Genomic DNA, 23,424 nt, shown 5'->3' with positions numbered 1-23,424 from the left:
TGGATTCTGGAGATTCGTTTATGTTGCTTCTCCCTTTCACATACACTAGAGAATAAACAATGCAAAGAAATATTGAAAATTATCAGTGTAAAAAGAAGATTCAAATACATGCAAACTTTCCTGTCTAACTTTCCTGAAAATGTTACCATCATTCCTGTATAAATGCCTTAGTTAGTTACAGCAGGCAGAAATTTCCATTATGAGAAAATAGTTGAAGTAGGGAGTTTATTTTAAAGATAGTGTTTGATCACTGGAAACAAACACTCAGACTGCGATTTTTGGGAACTACTATGGATAAACCTGCACATAAACTTTTATGTCAAAGAGTATCTGAAATAGCTTGGTTAACAGAGTTTTAAAAGTGTTATCCAAGACTACATAACCAATTCTTCACAGAAGCTAAGTACTTCATTGGGTAGCACTAGCAGTTATGAGACTATTATGATTAGGATTTTAAGGAAATGTGGTTAAAAAAAGATACTGAGGCTTCTTCATTCAATAAAGTCATTTGGAATAACTATCTATACCACCAAATAAACAGAAAAACTAAATCTTGGCATTGTCAAAAATATTTTCTTACACATCTTCTCCACCTTCAGCAAACCTTTAAAAATGACTTGGAAGCAATTAAATCAAGAAAGAACCAACACACTCACACACCAATTTATAGTAACTTTTAAAGTTTCTAGAAAGGAAGTACCCAAGCACATTTCCAATTGTTATGCTGCTGATACGTTTGAAGAACTAGAATAGTTTGAAAATAAAACTGTATGTTAATGATCACCAAGTTCTTTGAGGTCCAATTGCTGACAAACCAGTAAATTTAGAAAAACAGTGGCAGAAGGGTAGTTTAAAAATAAATTAGAAATTTATTTCAGAAATAAAAATTCACTGCAATATTGTTTTCCTGCAAGTCAAACTAAAAATCAGACCAAAAATCTTAATTGTTGTCTCTTTTAATTAAGAATGACAATTTTATGCAGATTTAACTACAAGGAGAAACATTCAGATAATTTCATAAACTTTTTTTTTTTGCTACAACACACAAAATCACACAGATATTACTTCAAAAATTTTAATAAAATAAATTCAAATACATCTTGTTCTCTGTCCATAACTATATTGTTAAATATCAAAGAAATATATACTTTTAAGAAACTGGAAAAAAAAATGAGCCATAAAAGTTGGTTTGGGATATATAACTCAAAATCCAGCTTGTCAAATTTGTCAAATTTAAGCAAATTCATGGTATCATCAACCAGTTCATTTAACAAAACCATTACCAATTCTTAAAGGACACTGCTAAAATATTTACAATAAATAAATAATTTACATCACTTAAAGCAAATGCTTTACAGTTTCCTGAATCAAGTGAATAAAATCAAAAGTACCAATGCAGATTATGTATTAACAAATGTGGAAAACAATTCCTTCTACAAAAGGAACTGTAGTAGGAGAAAAATGTAAGTCTATTGCATATCATACTTTAGAAACAATACATACACACATCTACAGATTCCCAATACAACCTTCATTTACTCCTCCTCACATCCTCCCCAAGAGGTTGAATATGGTCCAGATGCCCAAATAAGTAAATGCAGCAGCATGCGCTCTTGTTTGTCACCACATTTTAAGGTAGGGACAAACCTGTTTACAAAAGCCAGTACTGTCAAGTAGATAATATACTTACAGCCTACAATAAACTAAATTGAGAACATTAAGCTCCACATAAAAGGTTCATAATGCATTGCAAGATTAGGCCCATACTAACTGCCCTAAGGAGATCTTTTCTAGCACTTGTCATTGTACAAGTTCCACCTGCTTTTCTTTATGTAGATAGAGCATTTTCTTTTTAGAATAGAATGCATGCAAATAAACTGCTTTCCAAATTGCAAGATTACAAATAATGTTCAATACTTTGTGTCATAGTTTATTGAAATGTCTGAAAGGACTTTCATATGTACCCATCTGAAGATATGTGCATTGTTCTTATTATACAGAAAATTTGTACAAAAGGAAAAAAAAAAGAAAAGATTGTAAAGTTGTGGTCTACTGAGTTTAGCTTCCGCAGAGTTGGCAAGTAGTTGAATATAAAAAACATTACATTTTATTCAAATTAGTTTAATCAAATTAAATTTTAAAGAACAGATGTCTATTAGCTTAAAAAGCAATACAATCATGTATATAACTCCTGGAATGGTGATAAAGCTAGATAGCTAACAGCTTGAAACCCGTATAAAATGTGGGTGTAATTTTAAAACTGTGTAATTCTTAACATTAATCTAATAAAGGCTACAAGATCAAGTGCAAAAAATGTTTATAGCTAACTAATACTTATTATGATCTGTCTCCTGGTTTTAATCCAGAAAATTAACTACATTTTGGCAAATAAAATTAAGTTGTCATACAACAGCAGCTCCACAGTATCATATATTTAACTTCAAGTAATTTATTCACCAATAACACTTGAGGACTGATAGTGTAGTTTTATCTTAAAGCTTCAGAAAATTTAGTTGAGGTGCAAGAATTGTTTCATAAGTTCATATGTGGTAAAAGCCACTGCCTGGGAAGGAATGCAACGAATATAATTTAGCGATAGACCACGGTATAATCCTCTTCGTATTCCATGTTGTTGATAGACATATTTCAGTGTCTGCACCATTGTACTGGAAAAATAAGAACTTGAATCATTATTGAATAAATGCATTTAACAGCCAAATCACTTTCTTAAACACAAACCACTTCTTTTACTTGATTCCCAAGAGATCTATGTTTAAAAATAAAAAAATGACTCCATAAAGCAGAATATGACAGTCCTTTCAGGACTCAGAAGACAGTCTGAGCTTCTGCAAGACGTTTGCACACGAAGGCTGGAAATCAGAAAGAGGACAGTGCAATCCCATATCAAGACACTGCAGTCTGAAAATGATCTGCCCTAGCAGACGTAGTAAGAAATTTTACACCAGAATGGCCACACATTTTCTATCTGGCAGAAGGCAGTTATGAAGCACCATTTCTGGCTTACCAATGCAAATACAGAGTAACAAAAACAATATACTTTGCCCAATGCACACTTCTGGTATGAAATATCAGTATTTAGGTTTTGCATTCCATTCCCTTATTTTCTCCTAAAGTTCTGCACATAAAGCTTGGTTAGCCATGATTTCTACATCTTGCATGTGTGTAGCCTCCTCACCCCAAGCAAAGACCTCTTTTCTCTCAAGAGAGAGACACTAATGCATGTTAAGTATAACGTTTGACCTTATTAGAAGCAGAATTTGTGGAAGGTATGCAAGGCGAAAGATTTTCCTCACATAGCTATATTGAAACGGAGCAAAGACATTATAATGCAAAGCCCTCGAGTAAAAACCTGTAAGGTGCTCAGCACTCCAAGATATTAAAGACATTACTCTTTGAGAATATCTTCAGTGTGCCTCAGAATTTCAGTATTTTTCTTGTTTTATCCTCTTGTCCGCTAAAGACATTTGTCTACTATACTTCAAGGTACAGCTCTCTCCCCAAACACAGTCACAACGGAATTGGTAAACTTGGAAGCCTAATCGTAAAAGCATTAATTCTCATAAACACAGGAAGCAAAAGCCCAAGGACAAGTAACACATTTTTATTTTAAAAGTATCTGGAGTGAAAATAATCAAGGAAAAAAACAAAACAAAACAAAACTTACGCTGTTAATGAAAAACAGAACAGTAACTTCCACAGTGAGCAACATCTAAGGTATTTATGAAAGCTCACTGAGACTACTGCTTGTAAGATCCAACTCATCATGCAGGTGGCTCATAACTGGACTCAGATACACACAATTCCACAAAATGTGAAGTAGCCAAGATAAAACTTTCCTGAAGTTTAATTTGTTTAGGGGAATTTGAAACTCAGAATGTTTTTCAAGATGACAACTGACTTAATACTATGATTTGAAGGATATTATGGTACTTCCACCTCTACTGGACTGAAGCATATGACTAAAAAACCTGCAGGAACCCCAACTACAATCAGTGCATGTGACATTACTGTAAGCGAAGTCAATAAAGCAAGTCAAATAGAATAATATTATTTAACATCAACTTTTGGAACAGATTCTGCACCATTAAAGAAATGCCTTGAGACATCTCATTTCAGGAGAAGCAGGCAGTCTCTCAGGGATCCTACGGATACTAAGGATGAGTTAGTTGAGTTAAAATATGAAATATATACCTATTCATACAAACACGGTATTAGTAAAAACAAAGTGTATGTGATTTTTATTATTTTAACCCCAGCTTTTGACTAACTGTGTGGAAACCACATATTTGATTAAAAGCATAATGAAATCAACACTACAATAACTCTTTAAAAAAAAAAACTTTTAAACTAAGAATTTAACATTGCTCAGACATCTCGGAACTCAGTTCCCAAAGGTGAAAAGGAAATACTTACAGGCACTTGTCAGAATCTGGAAGAACCGCTCCTAACTGCATTCGCCTACGAGTTACATCAAGAGGGTATCTATAGAGGAGATATTTGAACAGCAGTTCAACCAAATGTGTGATGACTACATGAGAATATTGTGTTGTTTGTTTTTTTTTTTTTTAAACAAAAAAAAGAGTACAGAAGTCCACGTGCAACTTCCAAGCTCCCTTTTCAGTGAGTCAGGAATCCGGCTTAGATTCTCAACACAGCTGAAAGTTCTCCAAAAAGGAGAGACTTCCCTATACAATCAAAATCAGCAAATCAGATCCCTTAAGGTATTCCATTTGGCATGAGTAAGGAAGACACATGAAGATCAGATGAGAATATAAAACAGTCTGTAAAATGCTGGAGGGAGAAGACACCTGAATCAAAAATAAAATTAACAGTTTAAAGATTAATAGAAAATGTATTTGTGACATTTGTAATACAGTGATTTAGTGAAAAATCAATGTCACGAATGTCTTTCAAATTCACTTGGTTTATGGCCAAAAGAAAATATAACAAGGACAGCATGAGAATGGAAGAAAAGAGGCAAAGTAATAATAAGGTAATGCCAAACAACAAAAGAAAAGTTTAAGTTATTGTAGATTCTATAGATTTGCAGGTTACATAATTTTAGAAGTAAATTGGAATAATAAAATTCTGCAAATGATGTTCCCACTCCAGATTTCATAGTTTACCGCACAAGATTCCAGCTGATTTTAGTTTTGTCTGAATTTAATTGACTCAATGCATTTATCTTTAACCCCCCTGAGAATTAAATAGATGTTTACTAAGTGAAGCAATATAATTGCAGCGTGTCTGATTAAAAACCCTTACTAACAACTAGACTCATGAAAAAGTCATTCTCATGAAAAACACTTTCTAGAACAAACAGCTATATAGCAAAAAAAACAAACAATACCCAAACTTACGATATCGTCTGAGCTATTGCTCCAGCTATGCCACCACACAGCAGATTTACATGTGTTTTCAAAACTAAGACATCGGGATTATCTAAGGAAGGCCGTCCAAGCAAGTTAGGTGCTTGAGCAAGTCCAATGCTCTTTAAGGTACCAAAGGTAAAAAATGAAAAACCTAAAAGGAAATTTAATTTTATGTACTTTCACAAAAGAGCAAAGTATTTGATGTATGTATCATCATAAACAAAAATCTGCAATTACAAGATTAAACTATTTTCCAATCCTATCAGAAGTTTTCTTAAGCAGAAAGAAATAGAATTGACAAATAATACTTTAAGTTTGTCCAAATAAACGTTTATAATTAATATTAAAAGAATGCTTTAAATAAGCTAGACCACAGATTTTATATTACTGAATTGCTGCTAAGAGTAATCCCCTAAGATCTATTTAACTGGAAAACACTTATCATCTAGAGGTGAGTGTAGTTTAGGTAGATAGTTCTGCTGTTCCTCCATCTCACACCACCTACTTCAGCTTGGCCAAGCATTTTTACAGAAGACACCAGGAGATGGAGCCAACAGAGAGCCACTAAGCCTCCGCCTCTGCCCTCCCGTGGATTTACCTGTTTGAGAGAGAACCTACATGCTTTCTTACGACAAGACTGGGAAGCAGAAGAGGAAGAGAACAACTACTTTGCCTCTTTCCCTCTCAACTTCAAGTCTGCAGAAAGCCTGCTGACGATGCTTTAACACACATTGATCAATTTAGATAAAGAACTACAAATGCTTCCAATGGCCTCCCCTCTCCATTCAGTAAAACACAAAATCCTTGATTTTAACAGAAGCTGATTAAGTAGCTGTGTGAGCATATCAAGCAAATTTAGCAGCACACAAAAATGTTGAAGGATTGCTGTGTTGTTTTTAACTTACCAGCGTACGGAGCCATTCCTACAACAGTTGGCATCAGCCCTCTGTAGAACCCACTAAAACCACCTTCCTTTGAAAGAAAAATACACGGACATTTGTGGCAAGAAATACAATAAATGTCTTAAGCTACAAATCTGTTCATACAGATCTGCACAACAGCAATCTGACTAGCAACAAGGAGCTAACAGCAGGTGCTGTTTCTTGTGCCTGAAGAACTGAGGGGACAACTGCTGGCTCCATAAATGAAGAAGGCAAAATGAATCTATAGTATCTATATCCAACATCATAACCTAGGAGACATTTCTGCATTATACATATCCCTCCCCAAATTTTTGGAATCATTATTATATGTTCTTGAAAACCAACTTCTCTCTGTTGTTTGTTTTTACCTCCCACTTATACAAGCCTTAGCTACATCTTAGCAGCCAAAGTAGAAGGAAGCATCCAGATAATTTTTTACATTAAGAAGTTCAAGGTACACACAATGAACTCATGTTATTTTCCACCAGTTCACTACTTCAATGCAGTGCAACATTATTTAAGGAGCATATTTTGCTTTGACAGGACTGAAGATTAAAAGAAAAAATACCTTTGTGTAAATCATCTTGAATGCATGGATAATTCCCATGTACTTGTGTTCCCCTTTTACTTGGAATGCCAGACGAACTCTAACCATATCAAGAGGGTAAGTACAAATCACTGCTGTAATACCTTTATTAAAAACAAAAACAAAACAAGCAAACAAAACTCACCTACACCTTATCTGGATCTAGGATTATTTTGAAAATTAGAATTTCTGTTTGTAGCAGTGAATATAATAGCATATACAAATTACTTTGTTAAAGAAGCACTTAAAAATCACTTCTAATCAGCAAATAGCAACCTCAGCAACACAAGAGGAATTTATATTTATACTCGATGTTCACTGAAGCTGCACATCAACCTTGATTCTCCAAAGATTTACGGGTCTAACTGTATTCACATGAGCGATCTTCACCGTGGCTCTTAAGCATCAGCTTAATCAAGTGCCTTGGCCTTTACTGGACTGCAACCACAAAATCTAATCCTCTGTTACCTAATAAATAGCACCATTTATATGTTTAATTACCAAAAAGTTGTCAGAATTCAAGTGTGATTACTGGGTATAGATACATGCATTTACCTACTGCATCTGAAAATACTGAACATATTCTAACGACGTTTAAAATGAAGTCAGGAGCCTACTAATGAAGAGCACTGAACTGTGTTGCATTACTGCATTTTTATAGTTCTTGTTATACCAGCACTTCGGTTTTAAAACTTTGACCAAAAAAGCTATTTCTATACTTAACAAGATGTTAAAAAGAAAAAAAATCTTAGCTCGTAACTGGATGAATCCTACTTCAAAACTGTGTAGATAACTGACCAACTCGTCATTTTGGAAACACACCTTCAGTACAAAGAATAACTTCTATTATATTTACCTGAATAATAAATTCCTTTTAACCACTAGTCTTTGAGGTAAACCACTCAGTTTCTGACAAATTATTTGGAGGGGATGGTTAAAACTGCTTACTAAAACCTGCTTACTCACCAGATTATTTTCTGGTGGTGTACCACTGGCTCTTGAAAAATATATATATACTGGGAAAAGAAGAAAGCAAAAGCCTATTCTGCTCCCTAGCAACCGCTTTTCTTTACCTAAAGATCACCCTTAAAATTGATCCTACAGAAAACGGGCACACTTTGGAACACTGGCAGGAAATCACCAGTTCCTCCTAAGTTTTAATACTCTGTTACTGGTATCTCTTTTGTAGATGCATCATTTTCTCCCTCTTTCATAAGAGGAAGAGAAAGCCACAAGAGAAAAGAGACAAAAGTGAAACAGGCAAAACCAAACAGTTCCAGCAAAGATCTCTATAACTTATGTCCACAGAGACAAAAATCAACTCCAGTTAGCTGAATTATCTGACATAAAATATCTGTGTTGGATAGGAATGGACAAAAAAAATTAACAGCATGAGAAGGCTACCCAAAAAGCTGACACTGGTCAGCTGTCAACTGAGAGCAAAGTTTGTGTCTTCCTGTAGCTTTTATTTTAGAAGACAAAAACACCTCTATCAGACATTTTGGACTATTCCTCTGAACAAAAAAGCAGAACTCTGTCGTTGATTTTTGATGCAGTCTCACCCCTAGGGTTCAAAAGTTGGAAGCTCTATAACACCAAAGCAATTTTAGAACTGTTTCCACTGACCTACATTATTAAATGCAATTCCTCAGACTGCAGCCTTTTCCTAATGGATTGCCCAAGACGTCCAGCAATATTGTAAAATGGATGAATTCAAGCAGTTTCAAAAAAGGGGGGGGAGGAAAGAGCAAAACTTTTAGAGCTTTAGAGTTCAGAGGAAAGTTATAATACAGAACATGGACAAACTTATCCCTGTTCTCATTCCACTCATGCACTAAGTATCCAGGACTATCCTCTGTACAAAGACTAGCAAACAGAACAACCCAAAGTTTGATGAATGCAGTAAGTAGTCAACAAGAAGTCCAAAACCAGCACAATAGCACAATTCAAGAAAAAAAAAATCAGAGGGGACTGAAAGAAACTGTCGCATGGTTTTAAATAGGACCTATTTCTGACTTTATCTTAAAATCCTCTAGCCATGAATTCTGGAAACAGAAAAAAAAAAAGGACGTCCAACATTAACGGATGATAAAACCACAAAATATGCAATATGCTTTCCTGAAGGAACTTGAAGAGGCATGTTACTGCTTACTGTTCATATGTATATTGGGGAAGGATCAAGATTTTCTCAGTCAGAAGAGACACTATCTTTTCTGGGAGGAATGGTGGCCAGCTTTGGGACACTGAAAGCCGTTTTGGGGAAGTCAACAAGAATACTAATCTCATCTCTACTCCCTAAATGCTATGAGTTATCAGAAGATGGACCACAACACCTTAAGGCTGATTCCCTGTCTTGAGGAAGTCTTTTTCAACTAACTTAAACCAACTATAGCAGAGATTTCTGTCTCAACAGGACAGAACTGAAGTCTCTCCCCAGTTCAGAGATACCTACGGCAAATCCCAGCATCTTATCTAAATTAACTGTAATAAGGCAGATGTAGTTCCTCCCTCCTGTAAGGTACCACTTCTTCAGATACAGCAACTTTTTCAATGCAAATGCTGACTCAGAAGTACCTACCCCACTGAAGTCAAGGAATTGTCAGGGAAAGATCATTTCTCACTTATTAATTTTTCTTCAAGCACTTCTGACCACTCTTGGGGACAAGATACTGGGTTACACAGACTTTTACTGGGATTCAGCATAAACAAAGCACAAGAATTAGGCCATCCAAGCTTTCAAAGTTGACAATGAGTTTAGCCGAATGGGTATTGAACTGTCTCCTGATTTCCCTACTATTCCTCCATTCTTAGTAATTTTCTTTCTCTGAAAATCAAAACTAAACTTATCTAAAGTGAGAAAAAAGCGAAATACGTTTATAAAGAACAGGTGCTGCAAACATACCTGCTGTACATATTTTATCTGATTTCTACATCATGCAATTTGTACTACATCGAAAACTACATAGACTAAATTAGTGCTACCAGATTATTCATTCAGAGATATACATTCTGGAAAATGATACACACAAGTCACTGCCTGCAAGGAAATATACTCCTTCACTAGCATGAAGTAGATTGATTTATCAAGGAGGCATCTTCTGGAGAAAAAAAAAAAAAAAAAAAAAAAAACAAGCTTTGGGAACTATACAAAGAGAGAGAGAGACATGGCTGATGACAAAGACCATGCATCAGACTGGTTAAAGAACTGGATAATTTACAAGTCTTAGTATGTCTAGGCCTTTAATACATAATTGTATTTCTTTCTAAATGGCACCTGAAGAAGTAAACAGCACTGATTCTTTTTAAATGTTGACTCAATTAGATAACTGTTAGTTAGATACTACTTAAAATTGAGATAGCAGTACCCTCCTACCCCATACTGTTTTCCAATCACTTTTAGTAAAAACAAACAAACCACCACCATGCTCTCTTTCTCTGTTAGTTTCACAGAACTTATGTTTATTCTGTTAACATCCAGTCTATTTCAGCACCTTTTTTTTTTATTTTTTTTGAGTTAATCAAGGGCAGGGGAAGAAATACACATTTCTGTTTCAAGTCAGATTTGTCAGTAAGAAAAATGAAAAATATTTAGATTTGCAAAGTCTTTCTGTAATACAGGTGTTGTTTCCTAAACCCCACTAACATCTGTGATTTCTCAATCCTCTCCCCAGTTCTGTATTTTCTAAAAAAAAAAAAAAAAAAGTTATAAGCCATTTATCTGTTAATGAGGTGTTACAGCTGAAATTTAAATCACACAAGGCCCAGGAAATTCAGAGTTGAAGTTTCCACAGTAACTTTAACTCAAACTCCTTAAATACATGCATTACAATAGGTTTTTCTTTTCTCTCACTCCACTGCCCCCATCCTCATTGCCTTGCTTTTCCCTGTGGATATGCCTTTGATCCTGTTTATCAGTTACAAAAGCTACTCAAAAGTTTCCCACCGTTCTGAAGCTGATTTCAGGTCTGTTGACTGTTAGTAATGTTGGAAACACTGACATAAGCAAGATTTAAGTATCTGTACCACACACTAAAGTGAATGCAGACAGCTGTGTGGTCTGATGGCACAGAAGGGGCAAAAAGGAACAGGAACCAAGGGCTAGCCATTTTCAACTGCATAACACTATGTTCTAGGAAACTGTGAAGACCCCTCTCCATCAACATTGAGGTGCATGCAGCTCACTATCTCTTTCAGTCATTTAAACGTCGAAAAAAAGAGGATTATATCCCTTTGCTGGTGCCAGGAAGAGACTAAGCCATGGGAGTTAAAGCCAGAAATATTGTCAGTTGCTTTTAAGAGTCTTCTCTCTTTTTGTTTGCAATTCTAGAGAACTTCTAACACTCCAGACTCTGTGCCTCCTTCCTCCACGTATCTTCTTGGCACGCTCAATATAAACCCTCCCCTCTTATCTAATATTAATGCAACCTAATAAACAAATATTAGAACTCCCCAAATGTCACACTACTACCGTACTTGTGTGTTACATTCATTTCACTACACACCTAAGTCCAGCTCATCTACTCAGTTTTGGGGTTCTCAGTACCAGACTATTGAGGATATTGTACTTAAATGCACCACACCAAGCATTTCATTTGATCAGGGTTTCCAGATATATCCTCTGTATATTCATCATATTTCTGTTACTCTAACTACACAAAACATTTAACCACAAGGGTGCTTAAAGCTATGTCAGATACTATTAATTTACCTACACGAAGAATTTCAGCATGTCCAATACTGGCAGAATTAACCAATTATTCAAAGTTTTTTACAGTGTCTCACAAGTCAGGTCCCTGGTCTCTGACAAGACTCCTGAAAAAACTAATAATAACGAATTTTGGGGAAAAATATTTTTAATGCAGTTAAAGACAGAAAAGAAAATATATATATTTCCACTTCTTTTACACAAAAAGCCAGTCAAGTTCTAGAACATATCTTTTCCTTTTCTCAGATGGCATGCAAAACCAAAATACTTTCATAAAGTCTTCCTAGTTTAACTGAAGTTAGCATAACTCATCCTTTTTTCCAAAAAAAAAAAAAGAAAAAAAAAAAGAAAAAACAGAAACTACATATGAATACATTGCAACTAGTTAAGGACTGTCAATAGACTGTATTAAGCCTCTTTTACAATGTAAAAACACACATGAAAAAACACCTTGATTAAAAATCTGTCCACTATTACTTACCTTACCCTGTTTTTTTTCTTAGCTACCTTTGGCTGAATGACCAGCAACAGAAAAATGGACTTGTATAACCATATTATATACTGGCAGTTAAAAGTGGTTATTTTTCCTACTGTTATTGCACTAATTGATAGCTAATTATTTTTAATGTTCACATATATGCTGTAAGGGGTATTATGACAATCCTACACTGCATGTTGAACATATAAATATTTCTGGGAAATCCAAAGAACCCACCCATTTAAGCAGCTGCATTTCCCTCTATTTCTCCAGGCTTATTTTCAACCTAGTAGCAATGGCAGACAGGCTGATGAGCCAATTCTACAAAAACCTGCATCTTTACTCTTCATCCTGATAAGATTGCATTTTTCATTATTCAGAAGCTGTAAGGAAAACCATAAAACCTGTGCTTTACAGCCTAGCACAGAATTCAGTATTGGAACAAATATATTTTAAAGAATACTCTTAGTCAAACAGTTTTCAACCAGGCAACTATTTGTTACCATAACCATTTACATATATTTTTGCTTAATACAAATTTGCAGGAGTTTGACCTGGGAACACATTAAATCATCCTCTAATCAGATACTAGCTTTTCAGCAAAAAGGATGTCTTAAACCCAAGTACAAAACCATACCTGCCATGGATCCAGCCATTAACCGATGCACATGCCCTGAAATCCCAAGGTGCTTCTTTATTACCTACAAAATAAGGAACATTTACAATAGTTGTATATAGAAAATACAAGGAAATACATCACACCATTTACTGGCACATTAATGCAAACCCTGTAGCTGTTTATAAGAAGTTTACAACCTTACAAATTCAAACCAGACCACTAATTACTGTTAAAGGAGTTTTTTGAAATTTTATGTTGGTACCAATTTCTTATTAAAAACACCCAAGTATTAAAATACTTCTAACAAGGCAGAATGATTAGTTGAACTTATTTGTACTATTTACTCTGGACACTAGATTGTTTATTTAGTTATCTTTAATCCAGTTCAAACAAGGCAAACTGAATACTACCTCTTTCGCATGACAGAGTACAAAGGACAGTGAGCAAAATTGGAAAGTTACACATTTGAACGAGAACTTCCTAAATTACATTAAGTCCTTCAAGGAAATTAGAAAACAATTTTCGGACTTATGTCAAAGAACTACGCAGTTTTAAGAAGCAGTTTTTCCTACGAAGAATCATTCATGGGATTATTTCATATATTCACAGAATCACAGAGTTGTCTAGGTTGGAAGAGACCTCAAGATCATCATGTCCAACCTCTGACCTAACACTAACAAGTCCTCCACTAAACCATATCACTAAGTTCAACATCTAAACGTCTTTTAAAGACCTCTATTATTCCTGTGGAGGTCCTTCTATGGGATTGTTTCCCCCTCCTTTTACACACTGCTCCAAACTATCTTGAATGTTTGTCGTCAAATAATAGATAAAAGAAACTGCTATGACGTTAAATGGTTTCTTGAAATGTGTGGATTCACAAATCATTTCATTATAAAGCACGGCATGTGCTCTTTTGTTCAACACAATATAAAACAAGCATAGCGTTTTGATCAACAGCATTTACAATTACACCACAAAAAAAAGAACATATGAAGCTCATTACAGTTAGTTCTTTGTGTGAGCCTTCTGAAACTTCCTCTTCTGGGAGGGAAGTCACAATTTGAATCTTGCTGTCTTCAGTGAAAATCCTACAATTTACTTCACTGGGTACTAAATCTGACCTTTCAACTATGAAATTCCTCATTGCTAACAGTAAAATTATATTTTTCACCATATATAAACTTAAAAACATAGTCCTGCTAACATCTGATTTCTAAAACATGCTATGGATATTTATTATGAAAGACTAAATGCATAAGAGTTGAAAGGAATACACAAATCACACATGCCCCCTGAAATATGCACCTTCTCTTCCAGGTCATTTTTATCTACAGCCTGACACTGACAGTCATTTCTCAGGTCAAACATAACAGTAATATAGCCAGACAGATTTTCAAGTTAAAGTTATTCCATACATCGGGTACTAAGAATTCCAATGCAGTATAATAAAGAATAGAAAGGTTATGTTTTGTATTTTGTTCCTACTTTCTTCACAAAGGTATATTTTTAGCAAAATTAACTAGCAGAAGACTTTAATGACCTTTGTGTGTGTGTGTGTGTGTGTGTGTGTGTGTGTGTGTGTAAAAACACACACAATCAACAATACAAAGCAACAAGAATTGTTTGGAATTTTTCCTTAAGCAGCACTGCAAACAGTTTCACTGTTGCTCTGAAATTTTTAATGGTTAGATTTGGATAAAATGAAGCAACCTTATGAAAGATGTGCAGATTAACCAGTAAGAAACAAAAGTTTCAGTGTTAGTTTTGATCACGTAAAAATCTGTATTCATTGCAGCCAGATAAAAAGAAAAAAAAAATAAGAGAAGAGAAAAATAAATTCAACTACCTTTTTATATTGGTCAAATGCCATAAATTGAATTGCTCCATATGGAAAGATTCTAATCATCATTGCCCCGTTTCCTTTATACAACCCAAGGTAACCTTCCTTTTTGGGGACAGCACACAACGTAGAAAACACTCCTGCCACAATGCAAAAAGAGGTATTTAACAATTACACTGGGGAAAAAAAAAAAAAAAGAAAAAGTTTCAAGCAAGTAAAACAGGACAGTATGCATAGAAGTAAAGTCCAACCATGTTGCTCCTTTAACTATGGAGAGTGGAAAACCCACTTTTAATGCCAAAATATTGCCAGAAGGAAGAGGTTTAAGGTTAAGTTTTTACCAATTTTCTCACCTCCTATATTCAGTGAATCTCCTTCTGCATTCACATATTTCAAGCCTCATGCTCGCCTGGACTGCCACCAATCCTACTGCAAATGACAATAGCTACCCACAAAAGCTAAGACTAGCAACTGAAGGAAATAAACCTGTTGAGTTGCATTTCAGTCAATTCAAAAGTCAATTAACAATAACAATGAAAAACCTTACAACAAATCTAAAATAATGGGCAAACAACCTATTGTTGTCACATGCTAAATTAGAGATTAAATGCCATTACTGAGGAAATGAAGTAAACAAGTTTAAGACTCCCATTACTTCAACATTTTATACTTCCTGTCTCAAAGAAGAAGCAATCCTACTCCCTTTTGATGGGTGGTAAATAATGCAAGATCACATAAAGTTAGGGCAAAACCAACAGCTTTAGGAGAAGCATATTATTAGTTATAAACAACTGCTATCAAGTTGATTTTTTTTCTTTTAAATAAAGGAATAAACCATAACAGTTGAACAATTTCCACATGCAACTACTTAAGAAGAGGTGAACCTGAGAAAAGCTTCCACCTCTACCTTACTTGAAGGCAGAAAAAAAAATGATAAACTTCCATTTAAAATTTAAACAAATGTTAATTAGCTTCTGGGGTTCTAAGAATACAATAGTGTATTTGTTTTTAAGAGGTTGCACCTACTACGTGCCTCTGAAAAAATATTTACACCATGACTAGAATTTCTCTCTACCCTGCAATGCTGAGTTACTGTTTTTTATTCCTTTCAATACATGCTCTGAGATCCAGCTGTCATGAACTCCACAGAGCAGGGACAGTAAAAACATTTAGTGAGGACTGCGATGAACCCACCCACCGGATCTCTGCGCATACAGGTATTCTATCCATATAATTATCTTTTTTGCCTACACGTAACAAGGACACGCATTCAAGTCAGACACGTTTCTAACAATCAGAATCATATTTAACTCTAAGTGGGGAAGAATACAAAACTTAACTATGTCTAGTCTTAATTCTACCTTATCTAGTGCCAACTATGGCACAGTACAAAGTAATAATTTAAACTATTAGTTAAACCAATTATTTCAGCCTTCCGTTGTTAAAGTGAAGATTTGAATGTGTACTTATGCGATTGCATTACCAAGCTGCCACATGCCTCATGTTTCCCTTTTTCATACATCAAAGTTAATATATATCTGTTGAATTTTGTTGCAAGATTTATTTTTCAAGCCTTGAAAACATGATCATTATTCTTTAAGTTACAAATTTTGAAGTTTCATTTCATGTAATGTTAACTAACTCGATTATTTTTTTTTGGACACACACCTGAATTTCTGGATGTAAGTTAGGACGTGTATTTCAAGACCAAATGACAAAATATGTCTAACATTATGCACGAGAGGGCACTGTTACAGCCCCACAGCGAACGGTTCTGAACATGCTGACAATTCTGAGATGACTCTCTCACCATGATGTAACACAGATGCTGAATGCAGATCGCCAGCACCTTTTGCGAAGCACCAGCCCACTTTTATTTTCAATTTGCATCAATCACACTGCTGTCAGGGAGGGTAAGTGCACGAGCCTGGCAGGACTCAGTGGTCACCGTCATGGTATCACCAGCCCCTCTGCGAGGACCACCAAGCTCTGAAAAGTGCCCACTCACACAAGCCCTGCAGGCAGGTACTGGCAGTAAACACAGTAACAGTTAGCAGCAGTGACAGGTCTTACATAAATGATCCCAAGCTTTGAACCTGTGATTACCAATCTCCTGCTGACTTCAGTAAGAAGAGGATCAAGCCCCAGCTCTTCCGCCTTATGGAGGATTATTCTGACATCTCAATCTCTAACTTGTCAACCAGTGCTGCAACTTAATTGTACAGGCTCAACATCTCTCGTTTAAGGGCAGTTTGGTTGGTTGGTTTCGTTTTTAAATGCTTGCAATATAGGCTGCCAAACGGAAATGACCTTCTGTCTGATTAGCACCTTTATCACCATTTCATCACTGAATAACTCAACAAACCTAAATGACAGACATTGCATTTCACAACAGAATTAGACACGCAGCAGCCATCTTACCTAGATGTTTGTAATGGTGGTTATGAGCTTGCAGCAAAATCTTTACTCGATCCAGTGGTGCAGTGGTTGTTTTGGCACAACATCCTGCGACACCTTTCCAAGAGGAGAAAAAAAGCCATGGGATGCCAAAGTTCTTCAAGTCAGCAGTTAAATAAGGGATTTCCTAGTGCATTTTCAAACGGAGTGGGAGAGAGGAAGCTTACATAGGAAGTCGAGAAGGCCCCAATTAGGGGACATCCTCTAGAAGCATGCCACAAAACCCCAGCAGCCTCACTGCCTAAGCTCACTGCGTGCTGCACACAAGGGCGGCCACCCGCTGAAGCCGCAGCGCTGGGCGAAGCCTTCACCCTCGAAGGAGGGCTCCTCTCCCCTCTCCTCGCACCCCTCGGACAGAGCCACGGGACCCACCTCCCGCGATGAAGGAGCGCAGCCAGTAGAAGTCACGCCGCGCCGTACCCGCACCGGCCGGCAGCGCAGCGCCGGGCCCCGCCGCCGCCGGGGAGGCCATGGGGCAGCGCGGGCACGGCCGGCGGCGGCTCGGCTCGGTTCGGCTGGGCTCGGAGCAGCCGCCGCTGCGGTGCAGGGGAGGAGCCGGGGCCGCCCGCACCCTCCCCGCGGCCGCCGCCGCGCCGGGCTCCGGCCGCCGGGCCGCGCTGCGGCGCCTGCCGATGGCGTCAGAGCCGGCAGCGTCCCGCCCGGGGAGAGCGCCGCACAGCACGGCACAGCAGAAGCGAGGCCGGCCCCGCGAGGTGCAACTTGTACCCCATGCTCCGCTGGGCCAGCGCTTCGAGCCGGCCGCACCACGAGCGTTTAAACTGCGTCAGTCTGCATCAGCGTGGCTTCGTGTTCTTGAGCGCGCCCACGCTCAAGTTTCGAAATGCATCAGAAAGGGACGTAGACGCTGCATCGAAAAAATTATCTCGCAGTCAGAGTTATCAAAACCAGTACCGTATTTGTAGCTATCAGGAGCGTTGCGCAACTTGTTAGGCTGTCCACAGCGTCTCTGATAAATACACTGCACAGGGCTTACCAAAAACCATTTGGAGGACAGGAATTCAACATGCAATGAATGCCAATGCACATCACAAGCAAGGAGTGTACCTGAAGCCAGACATTAGTGAGCAAGTTAATACTGTCAGCTTTTCAATACATTTTCTGCAGTTACTCACATTTCTTATACTTTATGCCCCATATGCATTGAGCTGAGGTGCAAGTGTGCAGAACATTCTGCTTTCAGCTGTGTCAAACTGCATTCAACAGACATTATTTTTTTTCCCCCTTTAACAGATTACCTTGCTTAAAAATAAGTTTGTTTCAGTACTGGGTTGGTTACATGCTCGATCATTACTTATTTGGGGAGTGGCTATTGTAATACACATTTTTTTCCAATAATAAAATACATTATCAAGGATGTGCAGAGACTTCTCTTGCTGGGAGAATACGAAACACCCTTTACAGCAGCCAGCTCAAGCCTTTTAACATTTAATAAACCAGCAATTCATAGTTTTTGTTCAGGTCGCCCTGTTGAAGTTTCCAATGCAAAATCAACCAGCCTATTAAGAGTTATTTGAATACCCATTTTTATAGTAAGTGTTCATACAGTTTTCCAGTCAGTTTGTGTTCTTCTGGGATTCTGCTCAGGAACTTCACATCAATCACACTGCTTGGACAGCCCCAACGGTAAACAATTTCTTCTATCTACTGTTTTCACCCAAGTGTTGCAACGATACTGACAGCTGAAAGTCTTCTAGAGTTTCACAAACAGCTCGAAAAATCTGGTAACCACATAAATGTCCTGTTGCTTATTTTTGACAGCGGTGAGGTATTTCAGGAAGAAACTTCATCAGACCTTGTAATTTAGGGAAGTGTGCACCATGACTGGGTACTTTTTAGGAAAGCAGGAAGAAACTGGTATTGCAAAATTAAACAGAACATCTCCTCAGAGGAACACTACCACAATGAAACTCAGCAGTGAAATTTGTGTTTAGCCTAAACCTTTTTAAACTCTATTTACACCTTCAAGTCTTATTCTTACTACTATCACTTCATCTTCTTACCTTGAAATCACAGAATCACAGAATTTCACAGAATCACAGAATCACACAGAATTTCTAGGTTGGAAGAGACCTCAAGATCATTGAGTCCAACCTCACAGCTAACAGTCCCCACTAAACCATATCCCTAAGCTCTACATCTAAACATCTTTTAAAGACTTCCAGGGATGGTGACTCCACCACTTCCCTGGGCAGCCTGTTCCAATGTCTAACAACCCTTTCGGTAAAGAAGTTCTTCCTAACATCTAACCTAAAACTCCCCTGGCGCAACTTTAGCCCATTCCCCCTCGTCCTGTCACCAGGCACGTGGGAGAATAGACCAACCCCCATCTCGCTACAGCCTCCTTTAATGTACTTATAAAGAGCAATAAGGTCACCCCTGAGTCTACTTTTCTCCAGGCTGAACAAGCCCAGCTCCCTCAGCCGCTCCTCGTAGGACTTGTTCTCCAGGCCCCTCACCAGCTTGGTCTCCCTTCCCTGGACCCGCTCAAGCACCTCGCTGTCCTTCTTGTAGCGAGGGGCCCAAAACTGAACACAGTACTCGAGGTGCGGCCTCACCAGAGCCAAATACAGGGGGACGATCACCTCCCTAGCCCTGCTGGTCACAGTGTTTCTGATACAAGCCAGGATGCCGTTGGCCTTCTTGGCCACCTGAGCACACTGCTGGTTCATATTCAGCTGACTATCAACCATCACTCCCAGGTCCTTCTCTGCCTGGCAGCTCTCCAACCACTCATAGAATCATAGAATATCCTGAGTTGGAAGGGACCCTTAAGGATCATCAAGCCCAACTCTTGACACCGCACAGGTCTACCCAAAAGTTCAGACCATGTGACTAAGTGCACAGTCCAATCTCTTCTTAAATTCAGACAGGCTCGGTGCAGTGACCACTTCCCTGGGGAGCCTGTTCCAGTGTGCAACCACCCTCTCATCTCCCAGCCTGTAGCTCTGCTTGGGGTTATTGCGCCCCAGGTGCAGGACCCGGCACTTGCCCTTGTTAAACTTCATGCAGTAAGTTTATAAATGTTTATGCCCTTCACAGAATTTTTTTGGTGACTCTTTTATGACCCATTCTTAAAAGTCATCAGCATTTTTAATGCCATTCAAGTTATACTCATGCCTGACACCATCAGCCTTCCCTGGCAGATTGTCCATACAGCAGGGGAAGACATGGAAGTCAAGACACTCAAAAGAATAGCTGCAAAGTGGAAGAAAAACTCAAACAGGTAGCAGGTAATTTTGTAGATACATGTCATTGCTTTCTATTTTTTTACCATTGTTGCACTGTTAAAGATACTTGTTTTTATTAAGATGTTTCAAGCAGTTATCAATTTAAACAAGCTATCAAGACTACAATTAAGTAAGCTGTTCTCACAGCACTTGTTTCTGAAAAGATTGTTTTTATTACTCTCAAAATGCTCAGGCATGCCTAGCTCTGTTTTGAGACAATCATTCAAGTTTTTATCAAGTGTCACATCTGTAGGCTTTAGGGTAATTTTTTTTTCTTCTTTATATTTATTTCTGGTCTTTATAGGTTATAGACCTGAAGTGACACCTATTCTGTCACTTCAGGTCTACTGACACCTGTGCTGTTAATTTGCCCTAACCTATACCCAAAGCCACTATAAGTCCCAAGCTTCCACACACAAGACTCATAGAATTTGAAGTTTTATTTTTTCATTCTCCTGTGAAGACATGACTTACAAATTGAAAACATCTAGACAAGTCTTTGTCTATTTTGCCTACCTTGATACTATTGCATCTTGAGCTCTCTGGTACCACATAAAGGTACCAATGCTGCTTCCCAAGGTGAACTGAGCCAGGAACCAAGGTTGATCTACAGCACAGGGTGCATCCTCACCAACAGGGTGCAGTCCTGTAGCAGGAGAAGCAGAGCTAGGTGCTAGAAACAGGCTCTAATGCTCACATCAGGAGACAAAGCAGGTATAGGGTCCATCTACAGAAGCACATCAGGAACAATAGGAGGTAAAACCTAAAACAGGACTAGAGGCAAGTCTAAAATTTATCTAGTAACAAGGCCAGAGCCAAGACTGGCAGCAGCTACACCTATAACGTAGCTCAAATAAGGAATAGGTGTCCAGGCTTGAGTTTAAATAGAGCTGCTGGGACTGTGGACAGGGGAGAGCCCAGGTGGGGCTGGTCAGGGCCATTAAATGCTGTTGATACAATCAGGAGCCTTATAGTCCCTACCTGTATCTTGTCAGTGAGGTCTTTAAGGAACAGAAATATTTGATTATCCAAAGTCATGAAGCTTGCAAACACAGTGGTGCTAAGTTTCTTTACACTGGCCTCTACTTTTCTTTCAAGTATAGGGAAGAGGTGCAGACTTCATGAGCTCTAGTGTTACTTAATAAGGCTACTGCACAAGTGCAGCAGACTTGAAGCACCCATAAATGCCAGGCTGGTGCATGAAAAGTTAGCTAGTGTCTTCCCAGGCATAGTGTTTACTGTCAGACTATGTTTATTGGCCAGGCACAGCACGGTTATTCTGCCCTCATGCATTATACTGCTCTGCTCATGCATAGTCATGTAGTGAAATACAGGCCAAGATTTCCCCCAAAAAAAGGGAAATAGGGGCAAACTACTGCCACATGTGGCTTACAGTCTGCTCTCAAACTGCCCTTTTGAAAGGAGGGTGGCAAGCTGGGGCTATGGTTGGCAGATTTGTTCTGTAGGCTGTGTGTAGTCTGTCAGCCACAGGTCAAGAACATCCGATATAAAATATTTGGATTAAATACAATGGACCTGTGTAAAACTGGGGCAGAAGAGGAAATTATAGTATTATAAAATAGTATTAACACTTAAACTGTCTGTGTTCAGTACGCTTCCAGATGTTACCTTACTTTCAGTGCCTATCAGGCAGGTAGATACTATCTGCAGAACCAGGGCCAAGAAAGACTAAATGAGGAAGTCATTGTCAAAACCACAATTAGAATCCAAGAGTTTCTGCATTAAACACATGTTATTCAAGACTTCTCTTTCAGATACTGCCAACTGACAATTCTGCGGGTGATTTATCTGATTATCTGTGTTACAAAGACATTAGCAGTGCCTGGCTTGCGTTCAGGTGGGTTCACAGGCACAGCCCCGCGGCGGTGCAGCACGGAGCTTCCCAGGCTGGTCCAAGAGCTGGCCCCTCACTTTTTCTCATCAGAGTCTGAGTCAATAAATAGGAGGGAAGCTTTGCAAGGTAGATGTTTTAACCCATGGTTTGTAATCACACCAGAAGCCAGCTCTAATGTCTCAGCATCACATTTCCATTGCTAGCACCTGGCACTAGAAGTCTACATAGGCCTGGACAGATCCAATCTTTCTCTTACAGAACAGTTTAGGTGTCTTCGTGGTGTAATTTCTAGGGGTTTTGGCTTGTGAAGGGCTTGACTCAGGCTTGGCAGCAGTGACCTCTAGCCCTCCCTAGCCTGGCCTGATGATAGATGATCAGAAGTCTGGTCCAGATAATTCTGCAGGACTGATTTTGGGCCAGCATCTAATATAATGCACTAATAGGTCTTAATGGCCCTGATCAGCTGCCTCTACCTGCATGCTCTGCCCTAGGACACAGGACCGCTGTTTAAGCTCAGCCCTGGGTTATATATATATATTTATTATTATTATTATTTTAAAAGGGTGGTTTTCTTTAGTTTTCATGAACTCTGTCCCCCATTCACTTGGATTATGTCAAGCCTTATTTTCCTATTGTACCCCTATACCTGATTTCCATGTTGACTTCTTGGTCCATCTTCAAACACGTCTCATCATCTGACAGCAGTGCTCCCTAGGACTCTTGGCTGGACCTGGTTGATGTCACCAGCCCTGTTCTGTTTTCCTTGCATGGCTGCAGTGGGGTGGGCAGTGGCCAGCATGGTTCCTGTCCCCCATTTACATTATTGTGCTTGGCTCCCTCTTCCTCAGGGAGCAGATACTCTGCATGGATCCCTGGTACCAAGTGCAGACCTGACTTTTGCCAGAGGTGACAAAGATGTGGAGCTACTTCTGGGTTCCTGCGTTATATTCTTCAGTACTTCATTGCCCGGTTTTATTTGTTCTGCAGGTAAGTGCCAATTCTAACATTAATTTGGATAAACATTCAGGGATGGTAGTGCTGCATTAGGCCAAAGGTCTACCAGCTGAAAGGTCTACCTCTGGCTAGTAGCACATCCCTGGAAGAAGGCTGAAGTAGCATACAGGGCTGTTTTCTTAAGATACTCTTTTACCTTACAGTAATCCACAGCTGAAATAGCACTCTTCTATTACGCAGATTTTGATTCAATTTTCTCCCATTAATGTTTAAGAATACTTAACCTGTTAAGACTTCTAGAATCTACAGTGCTTTGTAGCAGTGAGTTCTATGGTTTGACAATACACTGTGACAGTAGCTGTC

The 23,424-nt window shown here is 38.3% G+C and overlaps 2 protein-coding genes across 4 annotated transcripts in view; one reads left to right on the top strand and one right to left on the bottom strand.

The window, feature by feature from the left end:
- Positions 1-1,061: 1,061 nt before the first annotated feature.
- Positions 1,062-17,726, bottom strand: SLC25A16 (solute carrier family 25 member 16). 3 transcript variants are annotated; one of them, XM_068688896.1, is made up of 9 exons: positions 17,377-17,709; positions 16,969-17,061; positions 14,554-14,687; positions 12,723-12,786; positions 6,885-7,006; positions 6,299-6,365; positions 5,382-5,544; positions 4,435-4,503; positions 1,062-2,666 (listed from the first exon to the last, which is right to left on the bottom strand). In XM_068688896.1, exons 1-9 carry the CDS (start codon positions 17,474-17,476, stop codon positions 2,510-2,512), a joined length of 969 nt encoding a protein of 322 aa, XP_068544997.1. In that variant the 5' UTR covers positions 17,477-17,709; the 3' UTR covers positions 1,062-2,509. The 3 variants fall into 3 exon arrangements, with proteins under 3 accessions (XP_068544997.1, XP_068544999.1, XP_068544998.1); XM_068688897.1 differs by lacking the exons at positions 1,062-2,666; positions 4,435-4,503 and adding an exon at positions 4,510-4,829 and having other exon boundaries at positions 17,377-17,726; XM_068688898.1 differs by lacking the exons at positions 14,554-14,687; positions 17,377-17,709 and having other exon boundaries at positions 16,969-17,034.
- TET1 (tet methylcytosine dioxygenase 1) overlaps positions 14,684-23,424 on the top strand; it is an 84,952-nt gene continuing 76,211 nt past the window's right edge. Inside the window, exons 1-2 of the mRNA XM_068688868.1 lie at positions 14,684-15,764; positions 22,956-23,094. The gene's annotated coding sequence lies outside the window, so the exon portion shown is untranslated. The remainder of the gene's footprint in view (positions 15,765-22,955; positions 23,095-23,424) is intronic.

Source organism: Anas acuta, chromosome 7, assembly GCF_963932015.1.
Source record: "Anas acuta chromosome 7, bAnaAcu1.1, whole genome shotgun sequence".
NCBI lineage: Eukaryota > Metazoa > Chordata > Aves > Anseriformes > Anatidae > Anas > Anas acuta.
This window is presented reverse-complemented; position numbering and strand designations above follow the sequence as displayed.